Here is a 21,401-nt window from a genome sequence, read left to right as displayed (position 1 = left end):
ACCTTTGTCTCATATGCAGGTCATATGCTCAGCGGTGTGCGGTGCGTGACAAATATGTGGTATTTGCATTTACTAATCGTTTTGTGTATGCAAATATTCATGCTTTCCCCGAAAAACAAATGTACTAAATAACCAAATTCATTGAAACGCTTTAAAATGGTAAAAGAGATAATGTAGGAAAATAGATGCAAGAGGTTTGTCCTGTGATAGCCTGCATGTGCATGGTACAATTCTAAGTTTGTTTTGTACATTGAATAAAGTTTGTTGATAAAAAAAAAAGAAGAAGAAAAAAGAGAGAGCACCTCCCCAGTGGAAAGCTACAGTGCAGGGAGCAGCAGCAGTAACAGTCCAGCTGTGCAGGATGGTTATCAAAGTGTATATTGCAACCTCCTCTGGGTCTACATCGGTAAGGATTGGGGCAGTGATGGGGGGTAATGCATTCTGCTCTCTGGGGGTCCTGCAACTTGTATTATGGGGGTCCTGCAACTTGTATTATGGGGGTCCTGCAACTTGTATTATTATGAGGGTCGTGCAACTTGTATTATGGGGTCCTGCAACTTGTGTTGTGAGGGTCCTGCAACTTGTATTATGGGGGTCCTGCAACTTGTATTATTATGGGGGTCCTGCAACTTGTGTTATGGGGGTCCTGCAACTTGTATTATTATGGGGGTCCTGCAACTTGTGTTATGGGGATCCTGCAACTTGTGTTATGAGGGTCCTGCAACTTGTATTATGGGGGTCCTGCAACATGTATTATTATGGGGGTCCTGCAACTTGTGTTATGGGGGTTCTGCTACTTGTATTATGAGGGTCCTGCAACTTGTATTATTATGAGGGTCCTGCAACTTGTATTATGAGGGTCCTGCAACTTGTATTATTATGTGGGTCCTGCAACTTGTATTATTATGAGAGTCCTGCAACTTGTATTATGAGGGTCCTGCAACTTGTATTATTATGGGGGTCCTGCAACTTGTATTATTATGGGGGTCCTGCAACTTGTATTATTATGGGGGTCCTGCAACTTGTATTATGAGGGTCCTGCAACTTGTATTATGGGGGTCCTGCAACTTGTATTATTATGGGGGTCCTGCAACTTGTATTATGAGGGTCCTGCAACTTGTATTATTATGAGGGTCCTGCAACTTGTATTATGGGGGTCCTGCAACTTGTGTTATGGGGGTCCTGCAACTTGTATTATTATGAGGGTCCTGCAACTTTTATTATGAGGGTCCTGCAACTTGTATTATTATGAGGGTCCTGCAACTTGTGCTCTTGGGCTCCTGCAATGTGCGCTCTGGGGTCCTGTACCCTGTATTGTGGGGTCGTGCAACTTTGTATGATGGAGGTCCTGTACCTTGTATGACGGGGGTCCTGCAACTTGTGCTCTTGGGCTCCTGCAGTGTCGCTCTGGGGGTCCTGTACCCTGTATTATGGGTGTCCTGCATCGTGTGCTCTGGGGGTCCTGTACCCTGTATTATGGGGGTCATGCAGCGTGTGCTCTGGGGGTCCTGTAGATGAAAGGGCTGACTTGCACAATTGCAAACCATTTAAGGAATGTTGGTTTGCAGCAGAAGATCTGTGTGTTGTATAGCAGATGTATTAGTGATGTGAGTGCCAATATTTTGTGGTGGCCTTATAATAACAATTTATGATAATATAATACACATGTATATATCTATAGACATTAAATCTAAATATACTGATGTGTGTGTGTGTGTATGTATATATGTGTATGTGTGTATATATATATATATATATATATATATATATGTATATATATATATATATGTGTGTTGTATGTGCACAAATTTAGATACACCACACATAGCATGATATGTTGATATAGCTGCATATATAAATTATATATCCATCTCATGAAAACGGGAATGTGATGACATGGAGGGGTTACTGTATGTAGTACAACTTTTTCTATTTTTACAGAAGACTTTTTTTTAAACAAATGACACCTCCCATTATATTTTTATAATAATGTATACATTTTTTCAATGATCTCCGCTTTCCCCCACTATTCAAAAGGAGTCTCCGTCATTTAGAGCACGGTACAGTCTCACTAGGTTGTTTTTAACCCATTTATTGCCAGACAAGCTGCCAACACATTATGGGCCATATTCATTTAGCAGTGTACAGGCACACAGTCCCGTCTCCCCTGGAGGACACATTACAGGCCGTTGTGGAAGGTGCCTTATTGCAGAATACTGCCTAATACACGTGCAGCTGATTTGGAAGTCTGTGTTGGAATGTTTTGCTCTCAGAGGAGCCTGCAAACCATTGACAAGTAATGTAAACTGACCACACCGCGGGGATTACTCCAGACGCCTGCTTGCTCAGACGTGCATTTTCCCCTTATACATATAGACACAAAGTGGTTTCCTTTATGCTGTACAGTATTGCAGGACTCATTATTCACTTTGCATACTGCATGTCTGGCTGTAACGCGTGTGTGTATGTATAGACTGTACTAGGTCATCTTTGTGACTACAAGCAATACAATTAATTGCACTGTTTCACTCATTTATACCGTTTTTAAATGTCATTCTTAAAAAGCACGTATTGGGATTTAAAATGTGCGAAGCGGCCAAAATTCACTATTTCCATCGAACTTTCCAAGAAGTTGGAAAAGCCTGCAGAAAATGCACATGGAACTTTTGGCACTCAAAATTCTAGTGAAATAGCCCAAATTGTTCAAAATGTAGATTTTGAAATTGCAGCACTGTGACTTTGTTTGAAATGAATGGAACATGCAATGAGTTGGCAAAGATCTCTGAAAAATATATTTACCGAGGTTTCTAACAAACACCCTGGTTAATTGCAAGGTGTCTTTACCCCCCTCCCCCCCCCCCCCCCCCCCCCCACTGGTTTACCCGGTAAGTTCTGTATCTCTGGAGTCAGGCGGTCACGAGCTGTAAATATTGTGCTTCCTTGCTGGGGATCCCATGGTAAAAACAAATAAAGAAAAGTAGAGGCTGTTTTGCTCTAGAAGTGGATTGAACCAGTAATGCTGTCTCTCCGCAGGGCACTTATAAGATGAGTATAAACCATACAGCTGTTCTACCTGCGAGTGCAGGTAAGGTGAGTCGCGTTGTATTAGGTAACATCTGTAATTGATTTATCTGACAATCCAGGCCCCACTATTACACATCACCACACACACACAGGAACTGTGCTGTGCTTTATATCTGCCTTGCGCCCAGCTGCACTCTGGTGGGAATAGAACTGGAAATGCATTGTCCATGTTTTCTTGGTATACAGTTACAGAAAATATACCATAAACTGCACACTACTTACACAGAGTGGTTGTCTCTTGCATCTCGCTCTTACACTTCTTCTCCCGACCTACAGGAAACATGCATGCCATTTTCCTATCCAAGACCGTCCTGTGTAGAGAGGAGTGTTATGGTCCCGTCTCATGTCAGGGTTCAGTTTCAGGCCTACCTTGCCTGTATGGGTCATTGTGCAGATATAATAAACTGTTCCCACCAGCGGAGGACTTTAGCGATGATGCTGTGTGCGGGTACGGGCAGATTCAGCAGCCTGTTGCGTATAAATCTTCTACGCTTTTGTATAGATAAAAGGATTTCCTTTCCAATAATATTTGTTGTGTGACTTTAGGTTGAAATAACTAGGATTTTTACCACCATCTAAAGCTCTGTATTATGTTATTCGTTCTAAAATGATGAAATCCGAGAGGGCGACACGAAATAGGTTTTTCCAAGTTCTATGTACTCCAAATCAGCTGTTTTAGGACAAAAATCCCTATAGCATTTATATTATACCTAAATATATTTAAGATTTCACTGGCAAAGGAAACCGGCATTTCTAGCATTTGCTAATCGCAGTATTCTGTTGAATTAATCACTGTATCATTTTCCTGTGTATTAATTCGTTTTAAGGGTTTATTGATGTTTACATGCATGGGTAACAGAGCATAAATTTGCTTCCTGGGGGTGGGGGCTTTATTAATGAGAATGAATTTCTGTGTTGTATAATAGAACGTCAAAAAGGTAAAACATCTGGACACTACAGTATAAACATATCACGTGGCACGTTGAAGCGTTGAGATTCATCTTCCTCAAACTGTGATTATTTAGGGAAGTGAGTTGTTTGACTTGGGTTTTTTATTTATTTGTTCGACACAAAAGGTTCTTGTCTTCTGAACTTCCATTAGTGGGAGAGCATTCTAATTCCAAGCAGTGTTCTGTGAGTTCTAACCAGTAACCGTGTCCTGGCCACATGTCATTCCAACTTCCTTTACCACGCAGAGTGGAATCGCTTATAATACTTTTATGTGTCACATGCCAGTGCCTTCGTTGTGGCATAATCACACACACCATGTGCAAATAATGGAAGCCAGGTGTTTGGAAACCAATCATTCAGTGTATATTAATGCAAATGTCAGCAAATATATATTCTTTGAGTACAGCAGCAATGAATAGTGGTTTGTATCATTTAGGTAGCAATATAACGTTGCTTTAATGTGTCATTTTGTATTGATTCTTTACATTTCTAAAAGCATACATTCTGCCTGCTTTATTTAGATACATGCATATACTGTACATGCATTTATCTTATAAAGTAGAGACGCATAGAGACAGTTTTCTGTAACAAGCTGATGCCAATTGTTTGTTATTAGGTCAATATTATAATGTGTACAAATAAGAGGTTTTAGCAAGTTAGTTGTCTTTGTGATATAATATTGCCCTATAAAATATTATATTAGCCGTATAAGAACGAAAGATTTGAATTGCTCTCAAATTATTTGCCAATAAATATGGTGTTCAATCCTTGGATTAGGTCTTTGTGGCTCGGGTCGTGAAGTCTTTGACGCTGTTGCCCATAGTGAACAAGGTTTTTATTTGCATTGTTTACTGATTTGAAGAGATCTCTTTCTTTCCAACGCGGTTTTATTTTTAAAATCCGGTGCTCCGTTCAGGAGAAATAAGCGTTTGAAATATGAAGTGTCCAGGAGGTTAAAACGGAGCTCTCCCCAGAGCCCAGCGCAGTCCAAAGGTTACCGTGGTAACCAGATACTACAGACGACAAAAATGTTGACTTTTAACCTTATTAAAAAAAAAGGACTTGCTCAGCGGACAAAATACTAACATTGTAGCCGTTAAACTCATAGGCTCCTGGGGGGCGATTTGCATTCATGTTTTGGCCTGGTTTAACCCTTTTGAGTGTGTAACGGGCGTGCTCGCCACAAACCAGGACCGGTCCGCAGGGCTGAGGTGGGGATATGAAAGCCCCGACCTGAGACCACAAACCCGGGTCCGGACTGCGGATTCCGTCGTCGGGGTTGGAGAAGGCAGGGTAAACGTTATTCAGGCTGGGGTCAAGGCAGGCGGCACAGGAGCGATGGTCGAGGTCACAGGCTGGGTTCGGCATCAGGAAGACTTCAGTGTAGAGCTTCAGCATAGGCGCTTCAGCGCAAAGGAAAGTGAACAGAGCAGCTACAGCGCAGGGGATCCAGCGCCGATGCTCCAGCACGGGAGGACCTGTGGAACAGGAAACAAGGAGACTGGAAGCTTCAGCGTAGGCGCTTCAGCACAAGAAGGTCAGACGGGCCAAGCTGGGGTGCTTGTGACAAGCACAGATACAGGGCAGGAAGTGTTGAAGGCCTCTGGAAGCAGAGTATGCAGACAGGCCACAAAAACACTGATGCTTTGGTGCTGGGGATCCAGCGCTTCAGCACAGGAGCAGGTAGGCCAGGCAGATGTTTGTAGCAAGCACAGGTTACCAGGAATACAGCGATTACAAAATTATGCTTAGCCACTTCCTGATGGAAGGGCTGAACCTAAATAGCACGGGCAGCCAATAGGGATAGAGCTGCGTGAAGCAGACCAGTGTGAGTTCAGAACAAGGTGACTCCAATTGCCCAGTACAGGGAGGGCTTTGCCTGGAAGCTCTATAGCCCTGTAAGGCTTTGGTCCCGCTGCGTCCGGAGGCGCGCGCGTTCCTCACCAGCAGGGGTATCCTTTCCTAACCGGTCCCAGTCCCCCCTCGCTGCACGGCTCACTACGCGCTGTGACGCGTCACCCGCCAGGGGATGCAAGAAAATTGTGATCCCGAGCGGTGACGCATCACGTGGTGCGCTGATGAGCCTATCAGGGGCGGGAGCGGGAGCTGTGAGACAGCTTCCTCCACAAGGTAGGGGGTGGTGTGTGTGTATCAGCGTGTGTGAGGAGGGCATTTGTGGGGGAAGTGGGAGGGAGCGGGAGCTGCTTACCTTTCAGCAGCAGCTCCCTCCTGCAGCCCGTGGAGGGAGGGGGGGGATTAGCGGGTCCCTCCGCTCAAATCACGCCCCCCTTCCTACTCCCGCCCGGCTCCCTACAGACCGCATATCGCGGTCTGTGTCTGTCAGCGCGCCGCCTGTCTGCAGTGCGGCCGCGCTGACTGAGGGAGCGGGGCCTTAGCCTAAGCGTCAGTTTCAGCCAAAGCCAGGACCGGAACCCATACAGAGTGCCCCCAGACATAATCGCTACACTATGCGGAGTGGCACTCCGGGGGGCTCCAGGACCGTATTGTGCCGGAGGGGTCGTGTTACTCAGGCACCACGAACCCTCCAGCACTCATAGAGTTAAAGGTGCGATCTCGCGTAAATAATTGAGCATGTAACGATGGTAAAAAAAAAACAACAACAAAAAACAATTTGGCTTGTTTTGTTTATCTGGAAATGATTTACAAATTGCATATTTTAGGGGCCCCTGAATGGGGGAGTGTTTGTCATTTGTTTCCTTTTAGGGAAGCCTCCCCGTGCCCTTATCAGACAGCCCGTAAAAATAAGAGGAGGGAGGCTGGTCTGTGCAAAAGTTTGTTGAATGCAGAAGGGTAGAGCCAGAGGAAACCCAACCCTTCCCACATCTCTGCTCACCGTCTTTAAACAAACCACGGAGAGCCTTCACAGACGTGGCACGTTTCCCAGGGATTCTGACTTTTTCTTGCAGCTGATGCTACAGTATCTCGTTTCGAAGCGGGTCGTCCTGAGTTAATTCCTGGACACTTCTGGGCCATGTATCTATATCTCTATTGATGGGTGAATCCATTATTGGATCACATTGTGCAATGATATCCCCTTTTTCTGTGGTTATCCGTATGTCTCTGCCATTAGTGCACTTTGCACCTAGGAGGGAGTACCCCATTAATGAACACTGATGTGTTCAGTGCTATAAAGACGTACAACTTATGTGATGAAGGGTGGCATCATGAAAATACCCTTATGGGTTTCTAGGGAGCGTTCGCAATCGGCGCTCCACAGAGGCGCCAGCTGCAGTCTTAATGGAACGGGAAGCGTTCACGTGGTTGTACTGTGCTGGAGGTTCCGTGGCCACAGATGTGGCAAGAACCATGGAGACTGTGATGGCAGATACAATAGATTTGTTAAAAAGAAAAAAGGCTGGACATCTTTTTAGAAAGGAAAGGGATATACCAAATAAGTATACATGGGAAGGATGTTGATCCAGGGAGAAATCTGATTGCCAATTCTTGATGTCAGGAAGGAATTTATTTTTCCCCTTATGAGATATCATTGGATGATATGACTCTGGGGTGTTTTGTTTGCTTGTCTCTGGATCAATATACTCTAATTACGGACATAGGATAAAGTATCTGTCATCTACATTTAGCATCGGTTGAACTTGATGGATGTATTTTTTTTTTTAACCTCATCTTCTTTGTAACTTTGTATCCTCTGGAACTGGAGCTAAACATCCGAAGTAACCATGGAAATACCTCAATCACAAGCCCACTTTTTTTTTAACATGATTAAATATTAACAGACATTTTGTTGCCATGTGGAAGATTTGATTGCAGAAGTGACTTGTAAGAGCGTCTGGATCTTGAAAACGTTAATGGGTATTCTTTATTTATACAGGATGCGGTTCTTTCTAAGCAGAGACAATTATGAATGTTCCGGTTCTCTCTACAGACATCCGTAAAATGAAATGTTTGCCTATCAATAAGCAATAAACCAGAGCCCTTAACCTTCTGTTTTTTTTTTTTTTTTTTTTTTTTTTTTTTTTTTTTTTTTTTTACAAACGCTTCATTATACAGTCAGTTCTGAAAAGAGTCACAAGTGACCCGTTTTACGCTGGTTACATGCACAAAAATGAATCTAGGTTGTCTCACAGACCACTTTCTGTAATCCTGCTTCCCAAAATAATCAGTAATATTTGCTACATATTGTTCAGCTCGGACATATTGATAAATTCTGCACCGAAAAAACAATATGTAAAAAGACGAAAGGCATTTCTGCTATATAAAAGTAGTCTGCATGTTTTCTTTGTATGTCGTTACGTAATATATCTGACAACAACAAAGACTGAGATTATGCTGCTTAGAACGCAATGTTTTGTTGTTTATACGCTATGAAATGTAATGCCTCTTATTGAAAGGAGTCTCAGTGTGATCTGCCAAATCTGATAACCTCAAGATGTAGCGCAGCTCTATTTCTTTTTACCGTATTTCTGGGATAACGAATTATTGTGAACTACTGTTTGTGTAACTTTAGCATTTTATCAACATCTGAAAAATGCACAGATAGCAGTCAAGATACGTTAAACTGGACGCAGTGTGATTAACCTACAATGTTAGATACAGTATGTTGGGACAGTATCCATTTTCAAATGAGCTTTCTAGATTTGTTGGTCTGCACCATTTTCCTGCCTGAGGCAAAAAATACAAGTTATTTCTAGATACGATAGCAGGCACATATTGTACAAAAAACAAAAAGAGAGAACAGCGCAAGACCTCATTGTGTAGTAATATAAAAATTTAATTCAGCAGGTGAGTATTGCACGTACATTAAAATATTTAATTTATTATTTAATTTTAATGTACGTGCAATACTCACCTGCTGAATGAATTGAATACAATTTTTGTAATACTACACAATGAGGCCTTGCGCTGTTCTCTCCTTTTGTTTTTTGTTCTAGTAATGGTTGCGGAGCCATCCTATTTGAACAGCTGCAGTTACCTCATCTATACACCCGTGAACGGAACAGGTTTAATTAATTCCTTTGGTCTGTTTTAAATGTAACACTATTTGGTTAAGATATCACTATATTGTTTAACTGATTACAATATATCTACACCTAATCAGGGCATTGGTATATTATATATATACATCACCTATCACTGAGCGCAGTTATTTCACTTTTTTCACTGTTCACGTATACAGCACACCACCTTCCCTCCTGACATATATACATACATACCTCCTGACATACATACATACATACACACCTCCTGATATACATACATACACACCTCCTGACATACATACACACATACATATGTCCTTATATACACACATACATACCTCCTGATATACATACATACATACATACATACATACATACACACCTCCTGACATACATACATACACACCTCCTGACATACATACATGCATACATACCTCCTGATATACATGCATACATACATACATACACACCTCCTGACATACATACATACATACACACCTCCTGACATACATACATGCATACATACATTAATTCATACATACACATACCTCCTAATATACATACACACCTCCTGATATATAAACATACATACATACACACCTTCTGATATATAAACACATACATACACACCTCCCTGATATATAAACATACATACACACCTCCTGATATACACACACACCTCCTGATATACAGACGCACCTACTGACATACATACATACATACATAACCACCTCCTGATATACATACAGTACACACACCTCTTGATATACATACATACATAACCAACTCCTGATATACATACATACATACATACATACACACACACCTCATTACATACATACATACATACCTCCTGACATACATACATACATACATACAAACATACCCACATCCTGACATGCATAAATACATACCCATCTGCTGATATACATACATATGCACCTCCTGATATATATACACACATGCATACCCACCTCTTGATATACATACACACACACACCTCTTGATAAACATACATACACACCCACCTCCTGATATACATACACACGTGCATACCAACCTCTTGAGATATATATAATATATATATCATACACACACACACACCTCTCTTGATATACTAGTACAGTACATACACACCACGTGTGCAGGCCTTCGAGTCCCCCCGGCCTTCCTATGAATTAAATAAACACACAACGCTTCTTTGGGGAAACAAGGCCTCAGCTTTATTAAATTATATCCATAACTAAACACTTTGACAAAGTGCACCCAATGCATGAAACGCGTCAGAGGTTCCCTTCAGGATTCTTGTTTTTACCCATATGCTGTTAAACGCTCAATACATTTCTTTTTGATACTGAGATCCAGCATCCGTCAGATTTCCTTGACTTGGAACGCATCACGTATGTATTGACACGCAGTGCACCGCCTATACGCTCCCCGCTGGGAGAGATTTCCTTTTATATCCATAACTAGATGGCCTGGCCTGGCTGCCCACGGCATTGCCACAGCTTGTGATCCGCGCTGCTGCCAGAATCAGGGGGGTCCCGCGGTTAACCTCTGCAACGGGGAACTGCTGTTTTAATGTTCTGTTTCATTATTGGCCTTTACTCTGCCAAAGGGTTCATATCCTACCCAAGTACTTCTGAGTTGTGTGGGTGCCTTGGTTCCACAATTTAAGCTGTTTAGTAGCTCTTTTCATTTTGTGCCAAAATACACTCAAACAGTTAACACAAGCAATATTACATACTATTTTTGTTGGGGGGATTATGTCTAATTGAAAAATCACAATGCAAGATTGAAGGATAATGGGAAATCGCCAGAGGCGATGCACACAGCGCTGCTTTCACGGACAAACTGATCACTAGAGATGTGCAAACGTGTCCAATTTCACTTGAACTTTCAAAAGAGTGCAAAACGTTGCAGCCGTTCCTGTGATATATTAGTGAGGGAAGAGGGGGACAAACATCAGGGGCAGCTGCAAACATTATTTTACACAGCTACAAGTAATGTAAATGTGGTTTACTTTTTGGGATCAATGAAGTTTGTTGCTTAAAATATAGTCACCCCATCTGCTCTGGAATTGACATACCTTTTCATACTATGCATTGTGCCATTAAATTAGAGCTGGTCTCATAGTGTGAATTGTCTCGAATTCATACCTCTAAAATAAGTTTAGGCATTAAAAGGAACCATGTCACAATTGGCAATAAGGCAACTGCAAGAACCCCGTTTCCCGTGTCTGGTTCTGCAATAACAGTTAGAGTAACGAGTTAGGACATCACTGTAGAATTTCCACATTTCAGAATGGAAACTTCATCAGACTTGTTTACATTTTATTGCATGAGCTAAAGCTTTAATATGGGTTATTCTGCTGCTATACTGAGTCATTTACCCTTGAGTTTTATAACAGCTGTTGGATGCTTCCTGCCAGAAAACCATCATAATTCATTTTTAATGCAAATAATCAATTTTTCCTTTACCCCAGATTTGAAACAGAACCTATTTTGAGATGTGCAGTACTTAACTTTACAAATTAATTTATACCTCCAAAGATCTAAAATCCAAATGCAGTTCTATCATAAAAGCCGATGATTGAATCCAAGTATACTGCACTATATAGTGGTACTATTAATCTCTTCAAGATCCAAAAATTCCTCCTTTTCACATAAAATAGAACGCAATGTATTTGCCGTTAGTGTGACTTGTGATATACTGTATCTCCCCCACTAACCACAAATGGGTTAAAGTCGCACTATAAAGAGTGTCAGGACATCTCGTTGTCTCCAACAGTGTTTCTTCAGCCTTGTCGTCCATGGGGACCAGCAAATGGTATATTAATGATGACTAGTAGTGGTGTAGACAGAACTTGATAACCACATCTATTTCCTTTCACCAGCCCTGAGCCTCCATAGTGGTACTACAATTCATTATAGTTAACTCTTTCCTGTTAGTTATTTCTGATTGTGTGATTTTTTTTTTGCTTGTCTCTAGTAACAACCTCCATGGAGCATCTTTCCCCCATATTGGTTTGTCTGTTGGTTTATGAAATTGGCTAGTGGTCATTGGGCTCACCCAAGGAGCGCTGTGACTGCAGTTATTGAAGGGCGAGGGGATATCCGCAGATGAACACGCTATAAATTGTGGCAAATGCATGTAGTTCTGTACTTTATTATTGTCTATTGCCACAAAAGTAAGGTAGAAGTGATACCGTTAATATCTAAGGCCGCGCTTATTGTGCCGGTGATGCGACGTCGCCCGAAAACAAATGCATTGCCGCCGCGTGCGCTTATTGTAAGCACGACGGCGACTGAGCCGTCGTAAAAAACTGGTAGCCGGCAAAATTTGATTTTTCAAGGGCTGTCGCCTCATGCGACGGCCCTTGAACCAATCAAATGCCCAGAAACCTGCGACGCTCGCCCGGCGAAATATAACTTTCGCCGGTGGTGACGGGTGATGTCACCCGTCGTGTCGCCATCGACGGCATTATAGGCGCGGCCTAAGGCTGCGATCAATCAGAATGCGACGTGCGCACGCATACATGCGTGTGCACGTTCGTCACTCTTGTGCTTTTGGTGTGCGTGAGTTTTCAAACAGAAAACGACACCCGCTGGCGAGGTGCAGCGTTGACGCCGCTGCACTTGAAGGAGACAACTGAAGTTGTGATTTCAAGCGGCAGCCGCGTCACGTGCACTTCGCCAGCCAATCACAAACACACACACTTTGTTTCATTTAAAAAAAATTAAATGGCTGAGTAGCCCCGCCTCCAAGTTGGTTCATTCTGTTTGCTGGGGATGAGCACACATCGCCCAGCAGACAGAGGCACGACCGCGCAGTAGCCAGTCTGAACCCAGCCTAACTCAAGGAGTGAAACCTTCCAGAACCACAAAAGATCCATTCTTCGGGTAAAAAAAAATCTCCCTAAAAAGGACATCTGTGGTCCTGAGAGCTTGCATTCTTTTTAACCACGAATTGGCTATTAAAGCAGGGGTGGCCAGCTCCAGTCATTGACTGAGCCACCTGTGCTGAAGCAGTGATATCCTTAAAACCTGACCTTTTTGGTGTCCCTTGAGGACTGCAGTTGGCCACTTCTGTATTAAAGGTATCTCTTTCACCGCCTTTTTCTTTGTCTATTGTACCGGAAATGCTGCTGTAACCAAGAAAAGGAGAATTACGTTAATGCATAATTAGCACCAGCATAGTTTCTTAACATTTTTGTTACTCCCTGCTCTCCTTTACACCCACACTGTGCACAAGTGTGATTATTTCAAAGCGACATTTAGATTTAGTTTGGGTAAAGAATTTCCTGATCCCTTTGCCTATAATCCCTGACTGCTGCTCGTGCTGTGCAGCCAACATCTCAAAACCTACAGATACTTTCATGGATACTCTGTCTTTGTTCTACTTTCTGATCTTTAAATCAGGTCCAACTTGAGTTGCCTCTAATACCAAGGAGCTGGCACAGAGATTAAATCGTGGTTCACCTGCTGAGAAGACAGAGACATCACCACTAAGATGCAACTGCATGTTGCTACATTTGTACATACTGTATATGAAAATTCTCAGTGTCACGTACGGCACACCTGTGACCACGTGACCTGTATATGCAATCAGGGTTAATACACACAGCCAACTCGCTGCCCCACCGTTCTCCTTTGCAAGGTACTTCAGATGAGTTAATATTTACCCATACTATTGTTATAATCTATATCTGCTGCCACCACCAAAGATAAACGCAAATATATATATTTGCCAGGGTCTCCGGTCACTGTTTACTAAAGAAAACTATGCACTTAACATCTATTGTAGCAAGAATGTGTCTGAAAATGTAATTTACTCTCCATAAAGCATACAACAGTTCAATCGGAGCCCAAAGGACTACTTATCAAAGTTTGGCTTTAATATTCAAAAGTACAGTGCATTTATTATAACTGTATGTTCTTGTAATAATATTTTTCTGTAATCTAAGCAAACTGTTCCTTAAAATAACAGGATAAACATAAGCAGAAATCCCTATACAGAACATGCGTCACGTGTCATAGGTTCTTCCCAGAGAGGTCACTGGTGTAGGAAAGATGAGAATTCACGCGTCTGATCCCAAAACACACCCCAGTTGTATTCTAATTTCATAACTCCTTGGTAAGATGTACTGTATGTACTATTCTTCCCCATTGAAAACAACATAAGCCCACCCCTATTGTCAATCAGCTCTGGCTGACATTTACGACTTTAAAGATTCAACAGGAAGTTTTGTTTCTTTAAAGTTTGCCTCAATATCTAAATAGCTTCATAAATTTGTTTCTATAATACATAGACACGCCATCTTCACTGTGCGCTCCACATACACGCCTCAACATAAAATATGAACACATAATGTCTATTTTTGCAGGAGCAAAATATATGGCAGCTCTTAATAATGAAATGTTTGGCATCATGTCATTTGTCTAATCGCAACATTTACGAATATTTACTCGTTCTGCAAATTGCAGTCAGGCCAATAATTAATATAGCCCTCAAACTAAGTGGTGACCTGCTCGTCACCTCTCTGTGATGCATAGGGGATAGCTCAAGAATGTAAGGTTTTCTTTGAGGCCGACAGACCAGGATCTGTGTATCATCTACACATACAGGCTTACAGGCTTCCAAACTATGCACATTTCACTTTCAGTTATCAGTGATAACCCCCAGGCTAAGCCCCCCTTTCTAGATCAGCACAGAAACAGTGCATAAAAGCAATTTAAGACAATCTGTAACACACATTAACTCCTCGTGTGTCGGATTGATCAAAATAGTTAATATTTCATGATATTATCATGGCACACTATATCTTACCCCTATAAACCATAAGAGCCCCTATTTATAAATAATGTAATTAATATTCAGTGCCGTGTTAAAGAACAAAAACATAGGTTTACGAGTAGATCATATAGCATGATGTCCGTGTTGGATGCTTGCATTGTATTCTATGTGTAAAAGGTTTTCAAATACATTGTTACATTCTAACAAACAGGAATCAGGATTGCAACTTTAGTTGTGATGTTATGACAACGGAGCGGTCTTAGGCTGCGCTTATAATGCACGGGACGGCGACGCGACGGATGCCGTCGCCACCCGCGAAAGTTGTATTTCGCTTTGCAGCGACGTTGCAAGCGATCTGGCCATTGATTGGTTCAGAGGATGTCACATGTGGCGACCGCCTCTGAAAAATCAAATTTGACTGGCTCCCAAATTTCGCGCCGCCACGTCGCTTCGTCGCGCTTAGTATAAGCGCACGCGACAGCTGCAATACATTTGTTTTGCCGCCGCGTCGCCGTCACTATAAGCGCAGCCTTAGATTGGTCGATGCTTCCCGTGATTATATATTTATAAAACTCCGCAGACAGAGGCACCTGCAATTAGTGGACAATATCAAATGTTGTAAATACTTTTTTTCTCTTTTTTTTTGTTCGTGAATAAATCAGTCTAGTCTGACATGTCCTTGTCCCGCTAACCCAAGCCTGACATATCCCTGTCCCGCTAACCCAAGCCTGACATGTCCTTGTCCCGCTAACCCAAGCCTGACATATCCCTGTCCCGCTAACCCAAGCCTGACAGATCCCTGTCCCGCTAACACAAGCCTGACATATCCCTGTCTCGCTAACCCAAGCCTGTCATATCCCTGTCCCGCTAACCCAGGCCTGACATATCCCTGTCCCGCTAACCCAAGCCTGACATATCCCTATCCCGCTAACCCAAGCCTGACATATCCCTGTCCCGCTAACCCAAGCCTGTCATATCCCTGTCCTGCTAACCAAAGCCTGTCATATACCTGTCCGGCTAACCCAAGCCTGACATATCCCTGTCCCACTAACCCAAGCCTGTCATATCCCTGTCCCGCTAACCCAAGCCTGACATATCCCTGTCCCGCTAACCAAAGCCTGACATATCCCTATCCCGCTAACCCAAGCCTGACATATCCCTGTCCCGCTAACCCAAGCCTGTCATATCCCTGTCCCGCTAACCCAAGCCTGTCATATCCCTGTCCCGCTAACCAAAGCCTGTCATATCTCTGTCCCGCTAACCCAAGCCTGACATATCCCTGTCCCGCTAACCCAAGCCTGACATATCCCTGTCCCGCTAACCCAAGCCTGTCATATCCCTGTCCCGCTAACCCAAACCTGACATATCCCTGTCCCGCTAACCCAAGCCTGACATATCCCTGTCCCGCTAACCCAAGCCTGACATATCCCTGTTCCGCTAACCCAAGCCTGACATATCCCTGTCCCGCTAACCCATGCCTGACATATCCCTGTCCCGCTAACCCAAGCCTGACATATCCCTGTCCCGCTAACCCAAGCCTGACATATCCCTGTCCCGCTAACCCAAGCCTGACATATCCCTGTCCCGCTAACCCAAGCCTGACATATCCCTGTCCCGCTAACCCAAGCCTGACATATCCCTGTCCCGCTAACCCAAGCCTGACATATCCCTGTCCCGCTAACCCAAGCCTGACATATCCCTGTCCCGCTAACCCAAGCCTGACATATCCCTGTCCCGCTAACCCAAGCCTGACATATCCCTGTCCCGCTAACCCAAGCCTGACATATCCCTGTCCCGCTAAACCAAGCCTGACATATCCCTGTCCCGCTAACCCAAGCCTGACATATCCCTGTCCCGCTAACCCAAGCCTGACATATCCCTATGCCGCTAACCCAAGCCTGACAGATCCCTGTCCCGCTAACCCAAGCCTGTCATATCCCTGTCCCGCTAACCCAAGCCTGACATACCCCTGTCCCGCTAACCCAAGCCTGACATACCCCTGTCCCGCTAACCCAAGCCTGACATATCACTGTCCCGCTAACCCATGGCTGACATATCCCTGTCCCGCTAACCCAAGCCTGTCATATCCCTGTGCCGCTAACCCAAGCCTGACATATCCCTGTTCCGCTAACACAAGCCTGACATATCCCTGTCCCGCTAACCCAAGCCTGACATATCCCTGTCCCGCTAACCCAAGCCTGACATATCCCTGTCCCGCTAACCCAAGCCTGTTGACTTTCGTACATTTTGAAGCAGACAAATGCATGGCTTCAGAAATCTTTGACTCTCAAAAAGATGCAAATCTGTCACATTTATAGGAAAAATATATACAATGAAATGATGTTTATATTTAATACTATGCCTTATTTTGCAAAATGTGATCATTTTAGGGAAAAAAATTAAACCTGACTGTCAGGATTAATAGCCTTTGGATACCAACTGCACCTCTTCAGCCCATACTTGTCAATGAGACACACTGGTTAATCCTAAAATATGGTCTGCTCAACAAGAAGATTCTTCATCACAGGAGTTGTGCGGAGTTGGCCTGCTTTGAATATGCCTTAGTAACGAGGACCTGCGAGTACATTCATACGATTCTTTGGAATGTGGGACAAGGGTATAACATACAGGCAGCCAAGATTTCAGGCTGGCTTTCTTCCCAATGGTAAATTAATTTGTTTTGGCACACACTTGGAATAGTTTGTGTTGCTCTGCTCCCTGAAAAGGCAACTTCTTTTTAAACATTACCCCTGTGACATTTTCCGAAAGGACCATGATGTTTGGTAGAAGTCGGGTTTCAGGCAGATAATTTATTTGTTGTTTTTCCTTCTTTGCTTTCACATGATTGTACTCAGAGAAATCTAAATTGGACCTGAGTTGATGCCAAAAATATTTGGTGACTGGCAGGGGCAACAGGAGGTATTGGAACAACAATAACGTACAAGTGCAAAGGCCTTTATTCTTTCTGCCGCAAAGCTGCTTTCAGGAGTTGAACGTGATTTTAGTCCCACTCATTTCAATAGAGCTGAACTCTTAGGCTGGGGCCATGGTGCTGCAGACCGCGCGGAGGCGTCCGCACGCTGAGTGAACTGACTGCCTTAAGGCAGTGATTGCATCCATGTGGTGAGCGGGTGGAGGTGGGAGGGGGCGCGCGTTGCGCAAGAAATCAGTTGAAACTGATTTCTAGATGCGACAGGCTGGTCACCTGAGCGGACCAGATCCGTGACGCTCCTAGGCACGCCCCCCATGGCCAGGGAAAGCACCCGCTTCACGCGGGTCACTTCACAGCCTCCGCGCGGGCGAAGGCACCATGACCCGGACCTTAGCGTGCATTGGGAAGTGGTCTCCAAGCGTCTGAAACATGGGCCTGAAATAAAGGGTTTGAGACAGAAATGTATAAAACAATAGAGGTAATGAGAGAGATTTGGTTTTGACTCAATGCTTCACTTTGTGCCGGGATTTGCGTGAAATAAAAGCGTTAGCCAGCGATACGCAACATTTCAGACTTGGCAGAATTTTTTGACAAAAAGCAAAAAAGTGAGACGAAGGGTGTGGTCCATCTCATTTCAATCTGTGCGCCATGTAACGCCTCCCTAACTGCTTTCACGGACACTCACAGTGATGCACGAGACAGAAATCACAGCAAACACCTTGATACATTTTTGATGTAAAGAGACAGAAGGTGTGAGAGACTCCGTTTGCATCATCTCATTCACTCATCTTCTCATTGATCCCTTTACTCCCCGCTCATTCTGCCGGCCATTCATATTCACACGATCACTCACTTCCATTGATTAACAGCATAGTCTTTGCTATGTACTGATACTGTAATTGGCCCATCAGCACATGTCCGACTTCTTCACTGTCAAACAGTCCTTTCCTTCCTTCCTTCCTTCTTTCTTTCCAAGACCTGCTGCCACAAACTCCTCCTTATTTACTCATCCATCGTCGTGTGTTTACTCACCTGCTACTGTACTTCATTCGCAAACCATTGGCATTACTTTTTCTGCACAAATCATTTACAAAGTCACTACTTGGAACACATTTCCTGCTGTGTTACTCATGCATGAATTCTCACACTCTGTGGACGGCTCTTATTTATTGAGTCACATATTTGGTCTCCCTACAGCAGGGTTGGCAAACTCCAGTCCTCAAGGGCCACCAACAGGTCAGGTTTTAAGACTATTCCTGCTTCAGCACTGATTGAGCCACCTGCTGAAGCAGGGGTATCCTTAAAACCTGACCTGGTGGTGGCCCTTGAGGACTGGAGTTGGCCACCCCTGCCTTACAGTCTCGTTCATTCACCTTTTTGTATGCCACATTCACACCACATGTTACTGGTTTACAAAACCACGCAAAGCCAAAAAGTGCTGACCGGGTTACATTATGGGCAGGTGCTAGTTTTCTCAGGGCAGGTCAAGCTGACCTCTCTGACAGAGTGACTGTGACAGGGTCAGCTACTAATAGTTATGCCTGGGAGACATACGTCTGAGTACTTCATCCAGCACTCAGAGGGTTAACCCAGGAGGAATGGTTGGGTAATCAGGAGGAAGCAGACACACCTGACAACCAGCATGATGAGATATAAGGAAGCCATTGCTTGTAAGCAAGTGGCTGCCTCATACTACAGAGCTATCCTAGACAAGCTGCTATGCAGATGGATTCACAAACACAGTAAGAACTGTTACTATTGTTTTCCTGACTGTTAAAGGTTTGGTAACTGGACATAGCCAGCCAGCCTGATAGATAGGGCTTGGATTGTGAGTAAGTTCTCCCAATGTGGAGTAGATGTTATTTTGCTGCTATGTTTTGCGTTGCCTTAAAGGGACATGTGCCCAAATGTTTCTTTCTACTGTGGAGAAATAAAACCACTTAACATTTGCTTTAACCTGAAACTACACGTGTGGACTATTGTCTGACCTCGCCTACAGGCCGTCCTGCCACAGTGACCAACCCTGATCCAAATGGAAGAGGAGAAACCCCACTTCTGTTTCCGGCATTGTGTGATTGCTGCAGGAAGTCTGGTATCATAAAGGTGCCGCCAAACACCCGGCACTGTACATGTAATGGGCACAAACATTCATCCACTAACTTACCGGCAACAAGTAGGTAAAACTGCTAGTTTGACTTTGGTGTATGCGCTCAGATTTACTGTATGGTGAAAACATACCATGCTATGTGTTAACCCTTTGAGTGCTGAAAGGACCGCAATACCAGAGTGCTATGGCACCGTGGGGTCACATGACCGCAGAGGCCATTATCCCAGAAGCGGAAGAGTAGGAGACCTCTGCGGTTTGCCTATGCTTCATGGCAACGCAGGATGCGATTCAAGCTTGAACACAAAACACTCCCTGAGCATGACGTAACCCCTGGAGTGCCAGACCCCATACTATAGTGACTTAGGGCACCCAAAAGGTTAAGCAGACACTATCATCTGACATGGAGCCAGAACCCACAGTCCCACTGACTTATTTATAGGGGTCAATTCGTTTGCATTTAAATGTCATTTCTTAGCTAAGGCGGCCCATAGTTTAATTATCTGGAAGCTTTGAGGCTAACCTCTCCGCCATAAATAGAACAACTGAGTCATTCATAACTCGTTGGGCCCATGTACTACGATCAACACTTTAGTACTAAAAGGTCTTACAAACCTTCATATAACGTATCCTGTGTATAAAGGCTTCATACTCGGGGGACGATGCCATTAACATTCTGTGCGCCAAGCGCAGTCCCATTTCTGTGCACAAAAATATGGAAATACACCATTTTTTACACGGATGGTGCAGATTGAGAAGTGTCCGGTTAGCACCAACACAGTTTAAAAGTGCGCCCAAAAAATGGTATTTGCGGCGTTTGGTACACAGGCTGCTGTGTCAGCTTTCCGAGTTCTTTTACAGCTGGTTACCGCAGGCAGGGGACGTGTGATTGGTCGGAAAAGGAGTTTTGCTGAATCTGGAGTTCGTGACATATTCTCAAGGGCTTTCCCCCCAATCTCACACATGTTCTGACTCGGTAACACTGCTACATGTGTAATGTTTCATGTGTTTAACCCTATATCTGACCAAATGACCGGTAACCCTGATTTGCGATACATTGTAGGCGCTGTCCGCAGCAAATGGAACGCGTTATAAGCGCAAACGTTTCTTTACACATTAAATCACATTAGTAGATTAACTTTTCGGCTTGCTGCTAAAAATGAATATACGTTCTTTTTCTCCGCTGAATTTAAAGGTGCACTTGTGCGCTTAGGTGGCAGCAGGAGGGCTCTAGAGCGGAACCGCTTTAATTTCAGCTCCGGGGTCCCTCTGGTTATTAAGATACTTGCCACAGAAGGTGCCCCCAGTACCATGCCCTGCAGGGGAAACAAAATGGAGGTTTAATCTCCCACGGCACGTGGACAAATGGGAAGCCGCAATATCGTTGGTCCCAGCTACCCATTGACCGCGGGAGATTTAGGCCTAAACTCAGAGATATCTCAGGAAGCGGGGTGTCCCCAGAGCTGAAATTAACGCAGCCCATCTCCGGGCAGCACCACCTGCTTCATAACCATGAAATAGTGACCCGAGGAAAGATTGGATATCGGCTGTTTGTGCTTATCGGTTTTATTGA

The 21,401-nt window shown here is 43.8% G+C and overlaps 1 protein-coding gene across 1 annotated transcript in view; it reads left to right on the top strand.

Annotated features, from left to right (window-relative positions):
- The first annotated feature begins 285 nt into the window (after window positions 1-285).
- The window catches only part of SH3BGRL (SH3 domain binding glutamate rich protein like), a 45,788-nt gene continuing 24,672 nt past the window's right edge, over window positions 286-21,401 (top strand). The window contains exon 1 of the mRNA XM_075572892.1: window positions 286-406. Within this exon, the coding sequence (XP_075429007.1) occupies window positions 362-406 (45 nt within the window). The 5' untranslated portion in view covers window positions 286-361. The remainder of the gene's footprint in view (window positions 407-21,401) is intronic.

This window comes from Ascaphus truei, chromosome 16, assembly GCF_040206685.1.
Source record: "Ascaphus truei isolate aAscTru1 chromosome 16, aAscTru1.hap1, whole genome shotgun sequence".
Taxonomy (NCBI): domain Eukaryota; kingdom Metazoa; phylum Chordata; class Amphibia; order Anura; family Ascaphidae; genus Ascaphus; species Ascaphus truei.
This window is presented reverse-complemented; position numbering and strand designations above follow the sequence as displayed.